The 25,642-nt window shown below is 43.0% G+C and overlaps 1 protein-coding gene across 1 annotated transcript in view; it reads right to left on the bottom strand.

Moving 5' to 3' along the window:
• Nucleotides 1-25,642, bottom strand: part of COL4A4 (collagen type IV alpha 4 chain) — a 131,141-nt gene that overhangs the window by 25,147 nt on the left and 80,352 nt on the right. The window contains exons 34-36 of the mRNA XM_075530204.1: nucleotides 23,561-23,635; nucleotides 8,901-9,008; nucleotides 8,182-8,289 (exon numbers count right to left, since the gene is read on the bottom strand). Coding sequence (XP_075386319.1) covers nucleotides 8,182-8,289; nucleotides 8,901-9,008; nucleotides 23,561-23,635 — 291 coding nt within the window. The remainder of the gene's footprint in view (nucleotides 1-8,181; nucleotides 8,290-8,900; nucleotides 9,009-23,560; nucleotides 23,636-25,642) is intronic.

Below are 25,642 nucleotides of genomic sequence, written 5' to 3'. Positions count from 1 at the left end.
CCACTGACTCCAGTATGGTCATTCAGAAGCTTCTATCAGACATCTCTGAAAGGATGTCTACCAGCCTGGCTACACTTCTGTGGTTGTCACTGAGTACTTCCAGTGGGAAATGGGTTCATACAATGTTCCTTCAATATACTGAGCGGAGTTTAATTTTTCCAAATAAATCTTAACCAGGCATCTCCTTTCAAGTAAGCATGACCTACATGTCCAGGAGAAAATTGAGAATGAGGACTGAGCAGAGGAGGGAGAAGGCAGGCAGGTACTGGTGATTCACAGAGCATCTCTCATGAGTGAGGCCCTACGTATCTTTCTGACTCGTTAATTTGGGGAACACATCTTCTCACCAGACCCTGGAGAAGGCAGTGAGCCTCTGTACTTCATCATTGAGTCTTCTATTCAGAAGTTGTTCTTTCTCATCCAAGATTGAGCACACCTTGGGGCCAGTCAGCTACTGTTGACTTCAGAAAACAGGTGGTGGCATCAGTGGGATAATGCCGATGTAAAGAACCCAGCGTAGGAGCATGGCCCTCAGCTCTGAAATAGCGACACCCCCAGTGTGTATGACTGAGCATACAAACGGCACCTCTCTGCTGATGCCTATGATGCATGTGTGCCAGGACACTTCCCATGCTGTAAAGAGCTCATGGCTGTGGGTGATTCTCCCTCCCACTCAAGGCCAAGTCAACTGTGTACAGTAGGTCCTGATAGTCCTTTCTAAGCCAGCACTTAGCATATTTCCTGACACAAAGTGTCCAACAAACATTCATTAGGTGAGCGAGAGAGTGAGACAAAATATGAGACAGAGGAGGCAGAGGGACTGGACAGGTGGAGAGAAAAAATGAAGAATAGATTAGAATTTCGTTGTTCATATCATAGCTTTATTTGATAGGTTTAGAGGAAGAAGAAAATTTTGGGATATTATCCATCCATGTATGAATAATTCAAGTGCTAATTATCTATTCATTAAAGCAAGCCCTCCACGAACTTCTTATTAGATGGCGACACAGTAAGTATTCCTGATCAATGCAATCCTCCCGAAGTACTTATCATGAGTACTCAAAGCAGATCTTTCCTATTCTCTTTTTGAAATCTAAACCCCGGACTTGTCTTAATGGGCCATATTGTCCTGCACCTAAAAGAACGGGAACTCACCCTTTTCTCCAAAGCTCTTATTTCCCAACCTCTCCGAACAACCCTGGCTTAGCTTATATTTTCCAATCCACTTTTCTATTCATGAGCTAACAGCCTCAAGAGAACACACAGCCCTTCTCCCTCTGCCAAATCTGGATAGTTATTGCAATCGATCTGAAAGGACAATAAATTTCTTTGAGAACACTTTGCTATCCCAACGTGTTTTGATCCCCAGCGTGAGCCACCAAGATTGATGGCTTGGTAGAGCTGGCTCAGGGTGGAAGATCTCAGCTTCTGCCAAGCCTCCACTGTCACATGAACACATCCCGATCTTGTCACAGCCCAGCCCGTCGCCATGGTGGAACTGGCCGACCCTCCTCTGACCCAATGTTATCTTCCTAAATTGAATGCAGCCACATCTGGGTAGGGTGTTCACAGTACTTTGGGCCTTGTTATTGAGAACCTTCTTTTAAATCACCCCACCTCTAAGTTTGAAAATCATTCCTGCCGAGAGTCATCTGTACAGTACAGATGAGGGTAATTAAGTTCACCAGGCACATTCCTTGGGAGGGAGGAATTTGTATTCACCCCTGCGGTCATTAGCCTACGGAGTAGCCATCTTTGAAGGTTATATCTCTCTATTCCCGGGCGAGGGAGGCTCACTCTCATTCTTGTGAGTGGCTAGGTCTGCACCCTCACTGTAACTGCGGTGTGCCGGCCATCTTTCGTGTTAGCCAGTCAACTAGCGGTGGCTGGAGACCACGCTGACATTTTTTTGTCCTAAAGTTTGAGAATTCTACTCTGTAGCCCAGGAGCCTTTTTGCAGGCTTATCCAGCTAGTGTCCAGGTGGTCCCTCTTTGCCTCGACTGTCTTAAACTTTTTGTCGTCGTTGTTCGGCGCCATCGAAGCAGCCCACAGGGACCCGATGCACAGCAGAAGGGAAGACTGAAATGTGTTGAGAATGATGATGGCAACAAATGTACAAATGTGCTCGAGACAATGGATGGATGGGTGGATCGTGTTAAGGGTTGTACGAGCCCCCAGTAAAATGATTTTTTAAAATAAATAAAAAATAAAAGCATCGACAGAGGAAAAAGAAGAAGAAAGGAATGATGTCCGGTTCTGACCATCCTCATAGTCGTTGCCGCCGCTGTCAATCCATCTCCTTCAGGGCCTTTCTATTCTTCGCTGCCCTTCTACCAAACATGATGTCCTTCTCCAGGGAATGGTCTCTCCTGACAAGTCTGAAGTCTGTGAGATGAAGTCTGACCATCCTTGTCTCAGAGGAGCACTCTGGTCTTACTGCTTCCAGATCTGTTTGTCCTCTTGGCAGTCTACGGAAAGTTCGGTATTCTATGCCAGCATCATAATTCAAATGCATCAGTTTTTCTTCTTTAATATCCTCTTTAATGTCGGTCTTCCTGATTTCGTGTCCAACTTTGCATGCCTATGAGGCAATTGAAAATACCATGGCTTGGACCAAGCATACCTTAGTCCTCAAAGTAACACCCTTGCCTTTCAACACTCTATAGAGGTCTTGTGCAGCAGACGTGCCGAATGCAATGTGTCATTTGATCTCTTGGCAGCTGCTTTCCTGAGCATTGATGGTAACAGAGATTCCAGCATCATAGCAACATACAAGCCACCACATAATGACGAGCTGACAGACAAGCGGCGGGTCCTAATCTTAGCACTGTAAATTTCCCATCCTGAGAGATCCCTCAAAAGAACATGAACTCACTGCTCCGAACCTGTTACAACTCATAGCAACCCTGTTGGACGGTGTAGAACCATTTCCTAGGGCTTCTAAGACTGGGCATCTTTACGGGTGCAAACTGTTTTCACCTTTCTCCCAAGGAGTGGCCAGTGGGTCCCAATGGCTGGCCTTGTGGTCAGCCCACACCAAATGGAGCAGTTCTGCTCTGTGACACGGGTCGCTGTGCATTGAAATCACTTCGACGGTCTCTTAACAGTAACATGTTCTCTACAGGTGTTTTGACGCCATAGCCACATGTCCCCAGTTTGAGGTGTGTCCTTCCCTTGAAATTACATACTTCATGGGACATATTAAACACAAAAACCCAGCAACTAACAAGTAAGGGATCGGCTCCAATAGCAAAATGACACACAGAGCCATCTCTAAACACACTCTAAGGCTGTGTCTTAAAACATGGGGTTTGGTAAAAGAGAAAAGGTTAGGAGACAATTACACGCATCCGCCCTTTTATCCGACGCCTCTGTGATGGTGCTTCCTGCCTGGGCAATGATGATCTGACCCTGCAGGAAGCCCCAGGACCACCAGGGTTGGACCAAGACAAAACAGCGCAATGCATTCCTTAAACATAAAGCCCCTGCGATGTGAGTTCCCTGGCGCAGTTTCTCCCGCTGCTGCAAAAATGAACTGCAGTCCAGCCGAAACACTTCGAACTGAGAAACTAAATATTTGAAGTAGGTTCTAAATAAGTCAAGGGGGCTGAGGATCTTGTTTGACTAAGCCAGCTGCTGAACTTGGGGTTCTTTGCTTTGCTAGAACAGGCCAAATGGGTGCTGGGCCCTGCTTTGCATTTGATCAAATTTAAATTTTAACTTAAACAAATGCTGAAGATGGCTTACTTTTGAGATTTCAAGCTGCAAGCATATACTCTTGTTGGGTGTCCACATCTGATAAGAAGTGTGGGAAACCAGAGGACTGGATTCCTGGAAGGGCAACACCTTTAGAGAATGCCTTGTTTTGATATCTCCACAGGGATGGATTCAAGATATAACCTCATCCGATCGATGGTATCCAGCCCTTGCTGGTTTTTGACATCGGGAGGGTAGGAAGAAGTGGGATGATGACAGGCATGATTCACAATGGGAAATGTTTTCATTAGTTCATTTCCAATTCAAAGGAATGTCAACAAAGCAAACCCTCAAAACCCTACCAGGTCCATAGGGATTGTCAGAGGAGTGAACCAGCCACATGACCAGAGAAAGTTTGAAAATAACAGGACCCAAACCTCCCATTTATCACACATCCCTGGATTTCACATTGCTAAAAAATAAAAATCACCAAATGTATAGAGGAGTACACACAGTTCACCATTTGAGAGAAAAGCAATGTGTTTATGTTGTGGTTGTTATTGTTACTGAGTCTGTTTGCACTCCTGGTGACCCTTACATACAACAGAGCGAAACACTGCCTGTTTTTTTAGCTGCAACAAATACTGTTCATCTGTGCCAACACCCTAACACAAAGGGTCTCCCTCCTTATGGGCTTGCACTAGGCAACACAGACCATGCCTTAACTTCTGGGAAATTCGAACTACTTGAAAGCAAGATGATGAGTGAAGGGGTGCAAGTGTGGAAATATAACTCAGGCTTTCACAGTAAATAAAGTGCTAAGTCCAGAACAAGGGGCTTCTGACTCTTTGGAGAGGAGATGCTTTTTATTTCCCACAGCATATGTGTGAATCCAAGACCAGAGAAGTTGGTGGAAGCAGAATAAAAAGGAGATAGCGGAGCCTTGGCTACAGAAACCCACCAACCCCCAAATCTGTCATTAAATCAATTCTGACTCATAGGAACCTTATAGGATAGAGTAGACCTATTATTTTGGGTGTTCAAGACTTTAACATTTTGTATGGACAGATAGCTTCATCTTTCTCCCATGAACAATTTGGTGGGGTCGAACCACTGACCTTGCAGTTAGCAGTTCAATATGTAGCCCACTATACCACCAAGGCTCCTTAAGTGTCAGCCTACTTAAGTGTTGGCTGGGAACAGAACTGGGGTCAACTTCCTGGAAGGTAGCTACACTCTCCACTATACCACCAACACCTCGAAGCCCGAGATACAACCAGTAAAGCTTAAAACCGTCACTTGTTGATTTAGGTGAAGACCCTTACCCTCAAAGCTACAGGTTGATTTGCTCTTTCTTCTATTCACCCATTCATCCATGTGTTAGTTATTCATACAACTGACCAACAGATGTATTGGGTATCTATTGGATGTCAATAATATAAAAAAATAGGGTGTTTTTTGCATCTCTAAATTATATTCTGCTTAGTGGATATTTTGGATTGAATTGTGTTCTCTGCCAAATATGCATCAACATGCCCGGCCCATGATTCTCAGTACTGCTTATGTAATTACCCTCCATTTTGTGATATAATTATTCTATGGGTGGTACATCTTAATCTCTATGATGTTAATAAGGTAGGATTAGACAGTTATGTTCATGAGGTTGCATGCAATCTACAGGATTATATCTTTTTTAAAAAATCTCAGTTACTCATTTTATTGGAAACTCTTACAGATGTCAAAACATTCCATGATTCCAATAGTTCGACCTTAATTGTACGATTGCTACAACAATCAGTTTCAGAACATTTTCTTTATTCTTGGACTCTTTGAAATCCGTTCCCCTGTATCCCCTCCTTTCCCCCAGGAACTCTTGTTATTGTTATATATTATTAATGTTCTATTATATATATACATTTTTTCACCTACAATTCTGTCATTCACACCCCTTGAGTGAAGTTATACAGACATTATTGTGCTCAGTCCCTACCCGTCTCCCCATATCCTCAGGGAATCATTACTCCTGTTGCTGCTTCTGTAGGGTCATCTATCCTGACATTCCTGTATAAAATGATCTTATTTATATACCTGACCATACTTAGGTCTAATAGTATTAATGAAGTGAAACATAAGCCTTAGTAATAAGGGGAGGAAATATTAAAGAACCAGAGGATAGTTATGAGTTTCATTTGTGCTTTACTATGTCCTGAATTCCTCATTCCCCCCCCCCCCCATACTACCTCTCTGTGAGGGACTGTCAAATTGTCTTGCAGGTGGGTTTTCGGTCTCCACTTTGTCCATGCTCCTTCATATCCATTTGATTGCTTGTTTTTGAACTTCTGATACCTGATCCCATCTACACCTCATGATCCCACTGGCTGGTGTGCCTCTCCCATGTGGGCTTTGTTGCTTCCCTGCTCAATGGCCACATGTTTGACTACAAAGCTTTAAGACTCCAGATGATGTATCATTTAACATCCAGGCCCCATCAGCTTTCTTTACCACATTTGCTTATGCACCCATTTTGTCTTCAGCCATTGTGCCGGGAAGGTGAGTATCATACAGTGCCACATTACTGGAACAAACCCTTCTAGTTCTTAGGTGAGATTTTAGTACAGGCCCAAAGTCCATCTGCTTCTTTATTGAATTTACATATATGTACATGTATTTACAAATACACCTATATTTATATAATTATATATCTATATTCATACCTACATATCAATTTTTGGCTTTCCTCTTTTTCTTTCCTCTTGACCCACAATTATGCTTAGCATTATTCACCTCTCAGTAATTCCTCTCAGACACTTTTCGACCAGGAACACTACACCCTCATCACTGTCAATTTTTTAACCCTTATTAGTCCGCTGTCCCTGTCATTATTGGATCCGCACTCACCTGCCTCTGCCTCCTCCCTTCCCAGTCACTCCACCCCTGCTGGAACTGTCAGTCCTGTTGCTGTCTCCATGGTTGCTTGTCCTACCTATCTTATATAGATAGACACCAAAAAAAGTCATATATAAATAGTACACCTGATGTCCTGACCTAGAGTCGATGAATGTCTCTGTGCTGAACAGTGGGCAGGACCTTTATAATGCATCAGTCCAATCCCCCTTCCTTTCAGGGTTCCCAGTACCCGCGTACCTAACATCGCTTATACCCTTTTAGTCCTCAGCCTTCATGTACCATAGGCGCACATCCTGCAGGCCCCTATTGCTCTCCCCGAAGTCGGGGACGATGAGGTTATTTGTTGAGTCATCTCTGTTGACTCAAGAGAATACACAAGCAAGCAGAGACTGAGAGACCTACCACCAAGAGAAATGAGGTCGCGGCAGAGCATGGATTTTGGACCCAGGATCCTTTGTGCTGATTACATCGCAGGCCTAGTGGAAGATTGATGCCAAGATACACGTGCATGTCCAAGGAACACCAGAACCGCAGGTGTCGTGAAGAGGCAAGGGCCACCCCCCTAGAGCCAACACAGAGAGAAGGCTGATATCCCAGAACTGGCATGCTGAATTTGCACTCCCAGCCTCTCAAACGGTGAGAAAGAACATTTCTGTCTACTCAAGCCATCCGCTTGTGGCATGCGTGGTATAGGAGCCCTAGATAACTAAGACATGAGCAAGCCCTCTAAATAAACAAATGTGACAGCTGGACATACTTTTTCTAAAACACTGGAACACCTAGTTGAAGATGGACCGAAGAGCAACAATCCAGTGAGGGCATGAAGACGTGTTAAGAAAAGGACATATATTATTATTATACTTGGTCTTATATTTTAACCTCTTCCAACCATGTCTACTATTACGTGAAAGGCCAAAAAGAGTTCAGCTGGAGGAAACATTTTTCTCTATCTAACAAAGAAAACAAATATCAGGGGTGTTGAGTTTTAATTTTGCTCATAGCACCTCTCCCTTTCGCTTATCGCAATCGAACAGCGCACTTCACTACGTACGCAGGTTCCGTGTGTAAGGTTCTCTTACAAGCCTGTGAGCTCCATGCAGGCAGGAGCCACGCCGACGTTCTTCAGAATTGCTACCCAGCATCAAACACAGTCTCGGCCATAACAGGAATTTAACCATCTAGAAGGAGTTTAAATAAGTGAACATCACAGAACACTGAAGAGAGTATGTCTCCAGAGACAGGTGGGCAGCACCATCCCTCTGGATGCTTCCACGCAGGAAGCAGGCCAATAGGTAGATAAGCACCGTCTGAAGGTGTAGGAAAGAAGCAGGTCAAAGTGGGTTAGCGGCATCTATGGTAGAAGATGGCCAAGACCAGTATCACTTGTGGGTACAAGAAACTGAAAAAAACTCACTGCTATCCAGCCGATGCCAGCTCATAGCGGGTCCAATAGGATGAGACAGAACTGTCTCTGCGAGTCTCTGAGATTGGAACTCTTTACGGGAATAGAAAACCCCACTATGAATTGGCTCTCATTGGGCTTCATCTTTCTGATAGGTGTCTTCCTGTGGACTTACCTTTTATTCCTGGAGGACCCGGTAACCCTGGGTGGCCCATGAAGCCCCTCGGTCCAGGGTCCCCTGTTTCTCCTGGGTGTCCCCTCAGCCCTGGCACCCCTCGATCACCTGAGGATGACAAGGGTGTTTTTTGGCCACTACAATATGAGTTCTATTGACTGAGAAACCATCTGGGCTCTTAGATGGGGGTTATGGGGAACATTGCTTGATTATTTTTTTCCTCCTAGATCTTTAACCTCAGAAGGAAACAGTGTATTTCTCAACAAATGAAGTTGCCAATTATGTTTTTAGATGTTTCCTTTATTCTGAGTGGGCAGGATCTGAAGGAAGAGGGCTCATTCAAACAGTATGCCACATGCATGATATTTGACTCACGTCTGAAAGAAAAACGGAAACCAGCTTATCGACGAATGGCGGGTAAAACGGGGAGGGCGAGAATGTGTGGTGCCGGGTTAGTCACCCTGCAGGTATGTTCCCGATTGATTCTTAGGCCAATCTTCCTGAGATAGGCCTAGCTTTGTGTTACATGCCTATCTAAATGTCCAAAATTAGTCTAAGAAATGATAGATTATCTAATCTATCATATAATAAAATCATTATATATATTTTAAAATTCATTAGCTAGAAATCCAAGACTATCTAAGTGAAGGCTGCCTCTTCCCCAAACACCAAGAGATCCAAGAATATCCTACAGGTCTCTCAACTTCCTTTCAACGTACCTGGACACCCAGGTGGCCCAGACAAGCCCGCCAGTCCTGGCCTTCCAGCTGGTCCTGTGGGTCCTTGATCACCAGGCAAGCCCTGTTCTCCAGGGACTCCGAAATGCCCTGAAGAAAGAAACATCAAACATCCGAATATTTGCAAATGGCTCTTGGAGATGTTGAGCCAATGGTCAACTTCAGCTCTGACTATCTTTTTTCCTATGTGGACATTTTTTAAAGTAAGAGTAAGGGAAAAAACTGAAATGAAAATATCTCTAATCCCACAGAATTGACACAATTTCCAGTACAGTCCCAGTTGCCATCAAGTTCCAGCACGTGACATCCCCTTGTGTGTCTGAGTAGAATTGTGCTCTGCAGGGTTTCCAGAGGCTGTGACCTTTAGGAAGTAAATCACCAAGTCCTTCTAGTCCATCCATCCATTCTACTATCCATCCATCCATCCATCCATCCATCCTACTATCCATCCATCCATCCATCCATCCATCCATCCATCCATCCATCCATCCTACTATCCATCCATTCATCCATCCACCCACCCAGGTGCAAATAACACTCAACCTTATAGTTAAGGTTTTTAAAAATTAGCATTGGGTCACAAATACTCTTTTATTTTTTATATCATTTCTCATTATAATTTTAAATGATTGTCATACTATTTTTGAGTTAATTTCATTGATCTAACTCCTCTCTACTCTTGGCCATTTAAGTTATTTGTAATACTTGCTATTTTGTGTAGTGATATTTATACACCTCTAAATTTTTTCTCCTATTAAATTACTTCCTTTGGAAAAGTTCTAGAGCATAGGTAGATATGCTGTTTTGGTTTCTTTTTAAAATAGAAATTTTTAAATGCTGAAGTACATCACAGACTTCCTGGTGTTCTTTCTATAAACCATTCAGGAGGGAAGCCTGAAATCTAAGAACACTGTCTAACATTACCAAGATAGCATTGTTACCACCAAGAAATGGATAGCAATCCCTTGGCGTATTGTCTAACACTCAGGCCACATTCAAATGTCTCCAACTGTCCCCTCCATGGTCTTCACAGGTGGTTTGTCCACACTAGATGGCACTTGAGAGTCCCATATTGCATCGCATCAAACAACTCTTAAATTTGGAAACTTGAGACAGCCCCTTTCTTGTGGCATTGACTTGCTGAAGAGAATGGATCGGTGGTTCTTTGGTTTTCTAGACTAGACCTTTCAGGGTTGGGTTCTTGACAGAGGTTGCTGTAGGGTTTGCAGGGTGTGCTGTCCCAGCTCCTACTCAGATGTAACCCTCCCAGAGTTGCACGATCACAGCTTCAAGAACAACCTATGTGCTCATTGAGGAGGGTTTGGTTCATTGGCTTGTTGTCTTGCTAAATGAAGAAGGATGAAAGGGTACATCAAGCACACTTTAAATCACATTTCTTGATTACAAGAGAGGATTTTCCCTACGTGTTTATTTGCCACTTGTGGTTCTAATCCAATTCATGTTTATAAGCTGAATTAATAGTCTGTGTTGTAAAGGACTTGTTGAGTCTGCAGATAAAATATAGCTCTGTTAAGAGTCGTGGAAAAAATCTGGAAACAGAATGGCGTTGGCTGAACAATATGACAGACAGATGACAGACCTAGAAAACATTACTGAACTATGCATGCGAGGGATGTTAAATGGCATGTGCTTTATTAAATATATATGTACCACCATAAAAACAAGACTTTTCATTGTGGTGGTGTTTTTTTTTTTATTTTCTTTTAAAATGATTTTCTTTATATGAAATTCAGGGTTGGTAAATCTACAGAAACAACAAGATGAGCAGTTTCATGGAGTTTTGACAGGGGAGGTTGGGGGGAAAAGGGGAGCTAATAATAATGGATATAAGAACAACAAAAATGTTCTAAAACTTGAGCCCTTAGCATGCAACTTCTCATTTTCTCTCTGTCCCCCACCCTCCTTTCTTCATGAACCCTTGATAATTTATAAATTATTATTATTATTTTTCATGTCTTACACTGACTGATGTCTCCCTTCACCCACTTTTCTGTTGTCCATCAGCCTGGGAGGGACTTATAACAGATCATTGTGATGAGTTCCCCCTGCCTTCCCCCACCTTCCCTTCCCCTCCTGTCATGGCTACTCTCAATACTGGTCCTGAGGGGTTTATCTGTACTGGATTCCATGTTTCCAGCTCTTATTTGTACCCATGTACATGCTCTGGTCTAGCCATATTTGTAAGGTAGAATTGGGGTCATGATACTGGGGGTTAGGGTGAAGGGGAGGAAGAATTTAAGAACTAGAGGAAAGTTATATGTTTCATCTTTGCTACACTGCACCCTGGCTGGCTCGTCTCCTCCCCACGTCCCTTCTGTAAGGGGATGCTCAGTTGCCTACAGGTGGGCTTTGGGTCTCAACTCTGCACTTCCCCTCATTAACAATAATATGATATTTTTGTTCTGGGTCTTTGATGCCTGATACATGATTATATTGACACTTCATGATCACACAGGCTGGTGTGCTTCATCCATGTGGGCTTTGTTGCTTCTCAGCTAGATGGCCGCTTGTTTACCTTCCAGCCTTTAAGACCCCAGATGCTATTATCTTTTGATAGCCAGGCACAATCAGCTTTCTTCACCACATTTGGTTATGTGCCTGCTCTGTCTTCAGCGATCGTGTTGGGAAGGTGAGCATCATGGAATACTAGGTTATTAGAACAAAGTGTTCTTGTGTTTCAGGAGTACTTGAGTGGAGGCACAATGTCCATTTGCTACCTTAATACTAAATCTATAAATATATGTGCTTAGAAAGATTTCCCCATCCTCATATATAAATATATTTACATATGTACATGCCTGTATTTAGATCTCTCTAAATGCCCTTTGCCTCCTAATTCTTTCCTCTATTTCCTTTCACTTTCCTCTTGTCGCACTATGATGTTCAGCCTTCATTTGGGTTTCAGAAATTCCTCTCATTTGTATTGCCCTTGATCAAGCCTACCAGGCCTCCTACACCCTCCTCGCCATCAAGACAAAGCAAAACAAAGCAACAACAACAACAAAACCACTACCACCACCAAAATAAGCTTATAAATAGTTCAGGGACTTTTTGTTGACCTTTGGGAGTATTTTCCAGTCAAGTCTGGTGGGGCGCCACGCCCTGGCCCCCAAATCTATTTTTGGTATTCCCTTGGGATTGCCTTGCTCTGCTCCCTTTGTTGTTCTGTTGCATGCTCTTAGTGTTTTGCCTTGGTGTGGTGGAGTCACACTGGGCACAATTCCTGCACAGTGTCTCCAGCAGTGTCCCCTGTAGGGCTATGGGTCAGTGAGGGACGTCATATGGTCCTCTCTGTGCATTGGCTGCTCTGAGCAGGAATATTGTCTCCAGAGCTTGGTGGGCCAGGATGTGCTCCACTCTCTCTTCCTCCTCCTTCATTTGATCCTGTGTGCTGTGATCAGACGTGTCCCTCTCCCTGAGTTGTAGCTTCAGTGCTGTCCTCTGAAGTGAATTCTTCTAGGGAGAGGGTGAACTGTCCACATAGTTGGGATTGGAACTGGCCCCTCAGACCTCTCTATTGGTTCCCTGCTACATGGAATGCACAGCTTTCTTTGATATATTTAAACCACTGAATTGCTTATGTAAATTATAGCTCAATAAAATGGTTAAAATAAGGCTTTGTATTTAAAATCTCAAGAAGATTATAATATAACAATATGAGTATAGTATTATATATAACATGTATTATAAGCTTATATAAGTCCATCCATCATTCTGGTTCTAATATGCTAACTGTAAAGTTGATAGTTCAAACCCATCAACCACCGCTTGGAAGGTATGTCAGGTTTTCACCCCCCAACCCCAAAGAATGTACTTCAGAAGACAGCATTGAAGCTACAGCTTGGGGATTGTTGAGAGGGGCACTCCTGATTAGAGAGCACAGCAGAAACAACGAGGAATGGAGAGTGACCCACCAATCCCCAAGGATGAGATTCCTGTTCAGAGCAGTCAATGCACAGGAGGACCATAGGGCTGACCCCACTTTGAGACATGATGTCCCTCCACTGAACCATAGCACTACACGTGGCACATCCCTGGAGACAGTGCGGGAATTGTGCCGATGACCCCATCTCACTAGGGTGAAACACTAAGGGCATGCAACAGAGCAGCAAGGGGAGCAAAGTGATGAAATCCCTGGGGAATACCAAAAATAGGCTTTGGGAGCAGAGTGTGGCACCCCATTAGACTCAAGGAATGCACTCCCAAAGGTTAAAAAAAAAGACCTGGAATTATTTATAAACTTTTCCTTTATTTCTCATTGGCTTTCCTTTTGTTATTTTGCTTTTATTGTTATTTTGTTGGTTTTGTCTTCCTTTATTTGGCTTTGCCTGGTTTTTGTACTTATTAATGTCTCTACGTGTCTATCTAGATAAGACAGGTGGGAAAAACAATTCAGAGACAAAAATAATGGGACTGATGGCTCTGGGGGGACACGGGAGAAGGGGAGGTAGGAGAAAGGAAGGGTGGGGGGTGGTCAACCAACACAGGGACACGGGAACAACAAGTGAACTAAAATCAATGGAGAGAATGGCATAGGATGCCTAGTGGGGTTTAATCAAGGGCAATGTAATAGTGAGGAATTACTAAATCTGAATGAAGGCCGAACATGATAGTGGGGCAAGAGGAAAGTATAAGGAAATAGAGGAAAGAATTAGGAGGTCAAGGACATTTATAGAGGTCTAAATAAAGGCATGTACATATGTAAATATATTTAAATATAATGATAGGGAAATAGATCTATGTACTTATATCTATATGTTGAGAATTAAGGTAGCAGAGGGACATTGGACCTCTCCTCAAGTACTCCCTCAACACAAGAACACTTTGTTCTAATAACCCAGTATTCTGTGATGCTCACCTTCTTGACAAGATTGCTGAACAAAAAATGAGTGCATAGGTAAGTACGATGAAGAAAGCTGATGGTGCCTGGCTATCAAAAATATAGCATTTGGAGTCTTAAAGGCTTGAAGATAAACAAGTGGCCATCTAGCTGAGAAGCAATAAAATCCACATGAAAGAAGCACATCAGCTTGTGTGATTATAAGGTGTTGATGGGATCAGGTATCAGGCATCTAATCAAAATCATACCAATGTCAATGGGGGGGGGGGTTGCGGTGCAGGGCATGGATTGGAGACCCAAAGCCCATCTGTAGACAACTGAACATCTACTTACAGAAGGGTCACAAGGAAGAGACGAGCCAGTCAAGGTACAGTATAGCACTGATGAAACACACAACTTTTCTCTAGTTCTTTAATGCTTTCTCCTTCCCACTACCATGACCTCAAATCTACCTTACAAATTGGACCAGACCAGAACATGTACACTGCTACAGATAAGAATCCACAACACAGGGAACCCAGGACAGAAAAACCCCTCCGGACCAGCAATGGAAAATAGAGATACTAGAAGGATAAGGGGAAGGTGGGAGGAGAAAGGGAGAATCAATCACAAGGATCACTCTATAACCCCCTCCCAGGGGGGACAAGCAACAGAAAAGTGGGCGAAGGTGACAGAGTACGATGTAAGACTCGAAAATAATAATCTATAACTTATCCAGGGTTCATGAGGGAGGGAGGGGGGAAATGAGGAACTAATATCAAGGGCTTTTAAAATGATGATGGCACCATATGAACAAATGTGCTTGATACTATGAATGAATGCATGGATTGTGGTAGATGTAAGAACTCCCAATAAAAGTATTTAATAAAAAAGTAAAAGAGGAAAACATATGCAAGGAGGCATTAACCCTCCCTGCCTAAAAGAAATACTTATAGTCTTGAAAATAGTATATAGAGGGGAAAGGTAGTGGTGTTAACAAACCAAGGGACAAGGGAACAACAAGTGATCCAAATGGGTGGTGAGGAGGGTGTAGGAGGCCTGGTAGGGCATGATCAAGGGTAATGTAACCAAGAGGAATTACGGAAACCCAAATGAAGGCTGAGGATGATAGTGAGACAAGAGGAAAGTCATAGGAAATAGAGGAAACAGGTAGGTGGCAAAGGGTATTTATAGAGGTATAAATAAGGGCATGTACATATGTAAATATATTTATATATGAAGATGGGGAAATAGATCTATGTGCATATATTTACAGATTTAGTATTAAGGTAGCAGATGGACATTGGTCCTCCACTCAAGTACTCCCTCATTGCAAGAATACTTTGTTCTATTAAATTGGCATTCTATGATGCTCACCTTCCCGACACATCCGCTGAAGACAAAGTGGGTACATAAGCAAATATGGTGAAGAAAGCTGATGGTGCCTGGCTATCAAAAGATACAGGGTCTAAGGGTCTTAAAGGCTGGAAGGTAAATAAGCAGCCATCTAGCTGAGAAGCAACAAAGCCCACATGGAAGAAGCACACCAGCCTGTGTGACCACGAGGTGACGATAGGATCAGGTATCAAGCATCATCAGAACGAAAAATCATATCATTGTAAATGAGGAGGGGACTGCAGAGTGGAGACTCAAAGTCCATTTGTAGGCCACTGGACATCCCCTTACAGAAGGGTTTCGGGGAGGAGAGGAGCCAGTCAGGGTGCAATGTAGCAACAATGAAACATACAACTTTCCTCTAGTTCCTAAATGCTTCCCCCACCCCTCCCACTATCTTGATCCCAATTCTACCTTAAAAATCTGTACACTGGTACAGATAGGAACTGGAAACACGGGGAATCCAGGGCAGGTGATCCCTTCAGATCCAGTGGTGTGAGTGGTGATATTGGGAGGGTGGAAGGAGGGTGGATTGGAAAGGGGGAACCCATTACAAGGATCTACATATAAATTCCTCCCTGGGGGACAGACAACAGAAAAGTGGGTGAAGGAAGACTTTGGACAGTGCAAGATAAGACAAAGTAATAATTTATAGATTATCAAAGGTTCATGAGGGAGGGGGGAGCGGGGAGGGAGGGGAAAATGAGGAACTGATGCCAGGGGCTTGGGTGGAGAGTGGATGCTTTGAGAATGATGAGGGCAATGAATGTACAAATGTGCTTTATACAATTGATGTATTATGGATTGTGATAAGAGTTGTGTGAGGCCCTAATAAAACGATTTTTAAAAATCACTTACAAAAAAAGAAGGAAAAGAGAACAAAGAAGTAATTCTAAGCATATAAAGAAATAAAAATAGTATGTAGAGATACTATGAATCAGAATCAACTTGATGACAGCAGATTTGAAGTCAATGTGTGTGTGTGTGTGTGTGTGTGTGTGTGATTTAGCCTGAAAACATTCTTGCAGCAAGGATAAGTAGCATTATTCTCATCTTGAATGAAGAAAATGTCAAAGCATTAAAATGCTTCCCTAATACAAGACGACCAAAAAAAAGGAGTAAAAAATATTTAAATGACTTGGACAGATATTAATCCAAAGAAGAAATATGGCCAGTAAGCACTTAAAAAGGTGCTCAACATTGATAGTCATTAAGGAAATTCAAGTCAAAAGCACAGTGAGATAGCCCCTCATACTCACTACAATGGTTCCACAGTTGTTAAGTAGTTGGCTATTAACTGAAGAGTCAGAGGTTTGAACTCACCAGTTGCTGTGTGGAGAACAATATAGCCATCTGCTTTCATAAGCATTATGGCCTTAAACCCTATGGTGCAATTCAACTCTGTCATATAGGATCACTATGAATCAGAATCAACTCAAGAGCACACAACAAGATAGCTATTATCAGAAAAAAATGGAAAATGATGAATGTTCGCAAGGAGAAACTGGAACCTTCTTCCACTGCTGTTGGGAATGTCAACTGGTATAGACACTGTGGGAAACGATTTTGCCCTTCCTCAATATGCTAAAGAATAATGACCATGAATGGAAAAACCCACTGCCAAGTCCACTTAATCGAGACCCTATAGGGCAGATTAGAACCACCCTGGTTGGTTTTCTAGACAACACATTTTTATGGAAGTAGAAACCCCTTCTTTCTCGTGCAGAGTGGCTGGTGGATTCAAACTGATGACCTTGTGGTTAGCAGCCCAACTCGTCACCACTATGCCACCAGGGCCTCTTTTTCCAGTCAGCAGAGGCTGCAAATTTAAATAAACTCTGTACTGCTGAAGAGCAAATGATGTCATTTAAAAAGTCCAGGCTGAAACAGGAAGAAGGAGAAAAGGAACCATTGAAATGATAAAAGCTACAGAAGAGTAGGCAGATGAGCACTAAGGCAAACTTAGGAAAAACAAGAAAGGGGGGAAAAGTCAGATTAAGTGTAAAAGAACTCAGATTCTTCATTTAGTTTACACAAGTGCTAGGTCTACTATGCTAGGAACGGCAAATTAAAGAACTGTGTAATATTCATTGTCACAAAAGGTATTTAAAGATCTATCCTGAAGTACAGGCACCCTAGTAGCATAGTGGACTATGCACTGAGATGTTAACCACAAGATCAGCAGTTCCAACCCACCAGCCACTCCATGGGAGAAAGATGAGGCTTTAAGAGTCAAAGACTTTAAAGATTTAAAGTCTCAGAAATTCACAGGGGCAGTTCTACTGTGTCTATTAGTTCTACTTATAGTACTTTTCTATCAGTTGCAATAGACTCACTGACAGGAGGATTTGGCGGTATTTTTTTTTGTTTATTTGGGGCAGGAGTATCCTGAAGTACAATGTTGTCAATGGTAGGATAATACCCACACACTTAAAAGGAAGAACAATTATTATGATTTTTCAAATGTATACATCAACCAGTAAAGCCCCAAATGAAAAGAAATGGAATATTTTTACCAACTTTTCCCATCTGAAATTGATCAGAAAGCACTGATAATTACTGATAATTAGAATGTGGAAACTGGAAACAAAGAAGGATTAATAACTATTAAACATGACCTTAGAGGCAGAAATGGCACTGGAGATCTCATGATAGAATTTTGCAAGACCAATGACATGTTTATGGGAAATATCATTATCCAACAACATACATGACAACCACACACATCTACCACCCTAAGTGGAAAACACACAAATGAAACCAACTGCATCTGTGTAAAGAGATGATGGGAAAGCTCAGCGTTAGCAGTTAGAACAAGCCCGAGGCCAACTGCAGGACAGTCCATCAATTTTATATGTGCAATTTGTTCAAGTTGAAGCAAAAAAATAAATAAAGCAGTCCACAAAAGTCCACTGAAACTTTGTGTATCTCACATAAGGTTAGAGATTATCTTAAGCATATGATTAGACACAAAAATATGCACTGGACACTTGTGAATGAAGAGCGGACAAGTTGTGGGACGACATAAAGAAACCAAAAGGCCATAAAAAAGACAAAAAGGGTGGCAAACACCAAGCTGGATGTCAGAAGAGGTGAAGGAACTTGCGAAAGCAAATGGAAGTGATGCTGAAGTGAAAGGTCTGAACAGAGGCTTCAGGGGGCAACTCGAGGAAACAAAGTATTAGAATGAGACGTGAAAAGATCTGGAATTAGAGAACCACAAAAGATGAATACCTTTGGCATTTCTCAAGCTGCTAGAACTAAAGAAGAATTGAAGCCTAACTTTATAATATTAAAGAGTTTTATGATATTGAATACGTTGTTGTTATTGGTGCTAGGCGCCGTCCAATCAGTACAGCGTCGCAGCGATGCGATGCCCAACAGGAGCAAGCACTGCCCGATCCTGTGCCGTCCTCACAATTGTGATCATTGCAGCCACTTTGTCCATCATCTCCTGGAAGCTCTTCGCCTCTTTTTCGTTGACCCTCCCTTTATCAAGCACGATGTCCTTTCCCAGGGACTTGTCTCTCCTGATAACACATCTGAAGCATGCGAGAGGAAGCCTCCTCATCCTCCCTTCTAAGCTTTCTGGCTGCATTTCTTCCACATCAGCTATGTTGGTGCTTTCGATCGTCTTTGCCAACATGACAACTGACGTGCATCAAGTTATTCTTCGATCTTCCTCATTCAATGCCCACCTTTCACAAGCATGCGAGGTGATTGAAAACACGATGACGTGGGTCTGGTGCATCTTCATCCTCAAAGTGACATGGCACAGGACACAATCACTGCCACTGAGTCCATGTCAACCCATGGCGACCCTATAGGGCAGGATAGAGCTACCCTTGTGGGTGTCCGAGACTGTAACTTTTCTACAGGAATACAAAGGCTCACCTTTCTCCCTCGGAGTGGCTGGTGGTTTCAAACTGCTGAACTGGAGGTTAGCAGCCCAACTTATAACCACTAGGCCCCCAGGGGTCCTCTTGACCAGCACAGGAAGTACCAAAAGGAGATGGGAGGACTATGCTAAGGAATGTACTGAGTCACTGTATATATATTTTAAAAATTGGTTCATGTTCAACCATTTCATATGCTCAGAAAAACAACAGTACTGAAGGAAGGCACTCAAGCTATATTAAAGTCATTGGCAGAAACCAAGACTCCAGAAATTGATGGAAGAGCAGCTGGAAGCACTCACTTGTCTATGCCAACAACTTGGGAAGACAGCTCCCTGGCCGACCAACTGGCAGAGATACATATTTGTGCCCACTCCAAAGAAAGGTGATCCAACACATTGTGGAAACCTTTGGACAATATAACGAATACCACATGCAGATGAAATTTGCTGATCATCGTTCCAAAATGGTTGCAGCAGTCCATGGAAAGGGAACTCCAAATACCCATGCCGGATTGAGACATGAGGACATGGAAGGGAGAATATCATCGCTGATGTTGGATGGATCTTGGTGGAAAGTAGAGACCACAAGAAAGATGTTGACCTGTGTTTCATGGATGATGCAAAGGCACTGAATCATGCGGCTCATGGCAAATTACAACCAACATCTAGAAGAATAGGGATTCCAGACACTCACTTGTGCTCATGCGAAGTTGTACGTAGACCAACATGCAGTCATTCAAAGAGAACAAGGGGGAATCATGTGGTTTAAAATTAGGAAAGATATCCATTAAAGTTGTATTCTTTCATCATACTTATTCAATCTCTTTGATGAGAAAATAATCCAAAGAGCTGGACTATGTGACGAAGAATGTCCATCCAGGTTGGAGGAAGACTCTTTAGCAACCTGTGACATGCTGATGACACGAGTTAGATTGAGGAGGACCTGAAGCCCTTCCTGATGGAAATCAGGCCACAGCCTTCAGAAGGGATCACAAAGCAATGAACAGAAAACAACAATCCTCACAATTGAACAATTAGCAATGTCATGATAAATGAAGAATATATGGAAGCTGTCCAGGATTTCATTTAGCTTTGATCCATAATGAATGCCCATGGAGACAGAAGTTCACAAATCTAAGGATGTACAACGTTGGTCAGATCTCTACCAAAGACCTCTTTGTAAAGTGTGCAAAGCTAAGCTGTCACCTTGAGGACTAAGACGTGCCTGACCCAAACCACTTTTAATGGCTTCATATGCATGTGAAAGTTGGACAATGAATAGGAAATCCATAAGAAGACTCCTTTTCATTGTTAGTGAATAGTATTGAGTGTACCATGGGCTACCAGAAGGATGAACAAATCCATCTTGGAAGAAGAACACCCAGAATGTCCCTTAAAAATGAGGATAGCACTCAAGTACTCCCTCAATGCAAGAATACTTTGTCCTATTAAACTGGCATTCCATGATGCTCACCTTCCTGACATGATCACTGAAGACAAAGCAAGTGCATAAGCAAATGTGGTGAATAAAGCTGATGGAGCCTGGCTATCAAAAGACATAGCGTCTAGGGTCTTAATGACTTGAAGGTAAACAAGGGGCATCTAGCTCAGAAGCAACATAGCCCGCATGGAAGAAGCACCCCAGCCTGTGTGATCAACAAGGTGTCGATAGAATCAGGTATCAGGCATCAAAGAACAAAAAAACATATAATTGTGTGCTCACCTCCCTGATATGATCACTGAAGACAAATGGGTACATAAGCAAAAGTGGTGAAGAAAGCTGATGGTGCCCAGCTATCAAAAGATACAGTGTCTGGGGTCTTAAAGGCTTGAAGGTAAATAAGCAGCCATCTAGCTCAGAAGCAACAAAGCCCACCTGGAAGAAGCACACCAACATGTGTGTTGAAGGGACCAGGTATCAGGCATCAAAGAACAAAAAATCAAATCATTGTGAATGAGGGGGAGTGCAGCTTGGAGACCCAAGACCCATCTGTAGGCAACTGGGCATCCCCTTACAGAAGGGTTGCGGGGAGGAGACGCGCCAGTCAGGGTGCAGTGTAGCAATAATGAAACATACAAATTTCCTCTAGTTCCTAAATGCTTCCTCCCCATCCCCCCGCCCCCACCCCGCAACTATCATGATCCCAATTCTACCTTACAAATCTGGCTAGACCATGGATGTACACTGGTACAGATAGGAACTGGAAACACAAGGAATCCAGGACAGATGATCCTTCAGAGCAAGTACTGAGAGTGGTGATACTGGGAGGGTGGAAGAAGGGTGGGGTGGAAAGGGGGGAACTGATTACAAGGATCTACATATAACCTCCTCCCTTGGGGATGGACAACAGAAAAGCGAGTGAAGGGACATGTCAGACAGTGTAAGATATGACAAAATAATAATAATTTATAAATTATCAAGGGTTCATGAGTGAGGGGGGAGTGGGGAGGGAGGGGGAAAATGAGCTGATATCAAGAGCTCAAGTGTAAAGCAAATGTTTTGAGAATGATAATGGCAATACATGTACAAATGTGCTTGATACAATGGATGTATGTATGGATTGTGATAAGAGTTGTACGAAGTACGAACCGCCCCCCCCACCAAAACAACAATTAAATTAAAAAAGCAAAAATGAGGATAGCAAGACTCTGTCTCTTAAATTTGGGGCATGTTATCAGGAGAAACCAGTCCGTGCGCAGGGAAACCATACTTGATGAAGAAGAGGGATGGGTGAAAGAGGAAGAACTTCAATGTGGCTGCTAAAATGGCCTCAAACTTAGCGACTCTTTGTGAAGATACCACAGGGCCAAGCAGTGTTTCATTCTGTTGTATGCCACCTAACAACAAATCGTCTAACACTAAAGAAATACACTCCCACAGTAGTCCTTCTCAGATATTTTTCTCTCTTTTATAAGAGATGAAACGCTGTTATGGTCAGAGAGGACTTTAAGGTAATGCACAAATTATTGATATGACACGCGACTCGTTTAGTGTCTACGCTGTCCATCATCAGTTGGATAACTTGGGCAGAATGTATTGAACCTATCACCTCTGGATGGAAAATTCTTCACCCATTTCCTGAATGGATGCTCCTGTGCACACATCTTCATTCAGTTGTCTGATTATTGGCTCCAGCTTCCTAAGAGTGGAATGTGTGAGTCAAAGGGGGTGCCCCTTTAAAAAATCAATGCATGTTTCTTTGGGTCTTTTGAGAAAAAAAAACTAGGTTATACTCCCTCCATCTCCTGAAAGATGAATACACGTGGCTGCAAACCAACCCTGCAAGATGCTCTCAGACTGCTGTCTCCTCGAAGGCCCTGTCTGTTGGCTTGAACTCCAAATATATTCCTTTCTCCTTCGAAGCATGGATTTGTGAAAGGCACTGGCGTCTCTTGACAGCTGTGGGTCATCTAATGCATCTGGCGTCAGCCTAAACCAGAGGACAGTCGCTGATCGGGACTGGAATTGCCTAGAGGAGCACTAACAACAGCTACATGATCCCTTCATGTTGGAGGGGCCCCAGGTTGTTTCTGATCAGCAAATCGTGTCGCTTAGAATGCCTTACCTTTGTTTAGCACCTTCCCAGGACTTAGCAATGCCAGTGAGCAAGAGGAAGTCCCTCAGTGAGATGGACTGATAGCAATGGGCTCAAACACGACACTGATCAGGATGGGCAGTGTTTCGTTCTGTTGTGCCTCTGGTCCCTGTGAGTTGGAACTGATTCGAGGAGCACCTAACAACAACCATAATACTTCTCAAAAGCCAACCCCATTCCTCCGGAGCCCACCCCACCCCACTGGACCCACAGGGCAGAGCAGAACTGCCCATAGGGTGGCTGAGGCTGCCGCATTGACGAAAGCAGACTGCTAAACCTTTCTCCCCCAGAGCAGCCGGTGGGCTCAAACCACCATTCTTTCGGTGGCAGAGGGACGCTTAACCACTGTGCCATCGGAGCTCCTGACAGCTCGTCTCACTTGCACTCGAATATGCTTCTCCCGGCAGGAAAGAAAGGGCTGGAACCACAACTTGTAGCTGCAGCCAGTGTACATTGCTGTTGCACATGGTGTGTGTTTTTGATTATGGAAATTGCAAAATTGCCCACGTTTTAATTGTTTGAAGTATTTGTTTTCCATGTTGTCAAAAGCTGGGAAGGCCAGGGGAGTGTACTGGTGTTGCCCGTGTCATGTGTCCTGGGCGTTGTGGCAGAGAAAGGAACCCAGCACCTCCTGGGTGTAACCCTGGGGTCCTCTTGCATCTGGAATGCTACCACAACGCTTACAGGGAGAGGTTTTCACATCGTTTGTGGAAAATGAAATCATGAAAATTCTCCACGAACCTTGGGAAGCCTCCGGTATATCCCCTAGTGTATATTAAAGGGCAAAGGAAGACCCAAAAAAGATCTGATCTAATCAATGACAGGTAGGAAGAGAAAAGTGTTCTATTTTCAAAACCTTTCTTTTTCGGTTTAATGAACACAGACACACACAAACACATATATGTAGCTATACCTGGACATCCAAGGCTCCCAGGCTCACCCTTTGGGCCAGGAGGGCCAAGCATACTAGCAGGATCGCCTGCGTTTCCTATAAATGAGAACAGGCACAGATTTAGGAAGATTTCATTCCATCTTAACACATGTGACATAATAACTTCGGTAGCATTTCTCTTTATAGTCTAGTTTTAACAATTTCAAGAGAGAATTATTTTTAATGGCCCCCCCCCCAAAAAAAAACCCAAGAACAGATGGAAGTCTAGGTGTGGAGTGTGATTCCAATACATGCATGCACACACACTCACTCACTCTGAATGTTAAAGGTCATAACAATCACAGAGACTATAGATCTTAAGTTGGAAATTTTCGGTCCTTAAGAAAGTTCAAATGTAGATTTTCATTGAAGATATGATTCGCCATTGATGCCTATACCCTTCTGTTATGTTTTAGCAGCAGAAAGTATCACTGGTTCAGCAATTGCAATTACATTTCAAGTTTCCTCAGGGAAGCTCAATTCAGTCTTTACAGTCAAACTGTAGAGGCATGCTTTACCCATGACCTTACCAGAGAGCATACTTTAAAAGGCATTGGTTACAATGACTCTCGCAGTCCCATGGTGCTGTTCGACTTTACCAAATGATGCTTCTTGGTGCCAGGATGCTCGTGATAACTTAGGGGCTGACTTGAAATGGAGGGCTCCCCATGGAGCAACAGGGAGGATAATACAACAGGCTTGGTGATGAGATAATACAGAGGGTGTGCTGTGCATGTTTTATAGCATCAGCCAACCTGCATTCACATCTTAGGGAAAGGTCTCTTCCACCTGATGCGATGTATAATCCAGGCCAGTTAGTCAACAGGAAGGAGCCTGATTCAAAAGGGGCCTAACCTGGGTAAGAAATCTTTTCTCAAGAAGATAGAATACAAGAAAATTAAAACATCAAGTCCTTGGTTATTGGATCAGAAACCTAAAGGATGAATCTCCCTGACACAGAACAGATTGGGGTACAATTGAAATGAACAGGATCTGGAAAGGATATGAATAGAGAGCGAGGAAGCTGGTTGGTAAACAGATAAGTAAAGAACAAACCAGGTAGAGAAGCAAAGTCCTAAGAGAGGACTCCTGGGCTGCCTACTGGAGCGTTCCTTCAGCTCGAGGGTCTGAAAGAGCTATGGCTTCTGGTGTTGGCTTCTGGAGACCCCTTGTTCTCCAGGGGCTTTGAGAGTCCTTAAGAGAATTCCCTGAAAACAAGGCCAAATACAACTATGAGGGGAATGGGAAGCCTAGGGAGTATAAAAAATGTATAAGTAAGCAGAAAATGAACTTCTGAATCCGAAAGCTAAAGTGATCATCAAAATCAAACAAGAAAATGGCCTTATTTGTGACCATTTCTGAAGAGGAGAGCTAGATTATTTTTCTGAATACCTAAGCATGCTCAGTTCACTTTGTGTGTGGGCGAGTGGAGGAATAAGAGATAATCATATTACTTATAGAGTATCTCCCAAAGTATAATTCATATACTGCTGACAGTGAGCAAGAGGATGATAGGTGGGTCATTAATAGGTATCTGATATTTCAAAGTTGTTCGTTTGAGTGCATATATTAAAAGAAAATGCAATGTATGTCACACTTGTGAAGGCACACGTAGTGATTAGGATGAGGCCAAGGTTAAGAAGGTCAATCATCTTCAAGTAGAATTTAAAGAAGAAAATGTCACTCCAGTGGTATACAAAGATAGCAAAAACATTAAAAGATTGATGCAAAGATTTAATAAATATTGATTGATGCTCATCTGTAACAAAACTTTTCTCTCTGAGGACACTCTTGACTTTGGGCGAATCTAGGCCCATTTCCTTGGAAACTTGATGAAGATAGGATGCCAACTGTGTTACCTAGCAACACTGTGTTTGGCAAGAAGCAAACAAAGGCCCGTGGGAACAAATCCACCTGCAGCCTTTTTGGTAAATAACATTTTATGGGGACACAACCATACCCATTTGTTTACAAATGATCTCTGACCACGTTCATGTCACTGCAGCACTGGTGAGTCATCCTGATAGAGACCCTGTGGCTCATGAGGCACTTAGTGACCCTTAT

Source organism: Tenrec ecaudatus, chromosome 13 (genome assembly GCF_050624435.1).
Source record: "Tenrec ecaudatus isolate mTenEca1 chromosome 13, mTenEca1.hap1, whole genome shotgun sequence".
NCBI classification, from domain to species: domain Eukaryota; kingdom Metazoa; phylum Chordata; class Mammalia; order Afrosoricida; family Tenrecidae; genus Tenrec; species Tenrec ecaudatus.
This window is presented reverse-complemented; position numbering and strand designations above follow the sequence as displayed.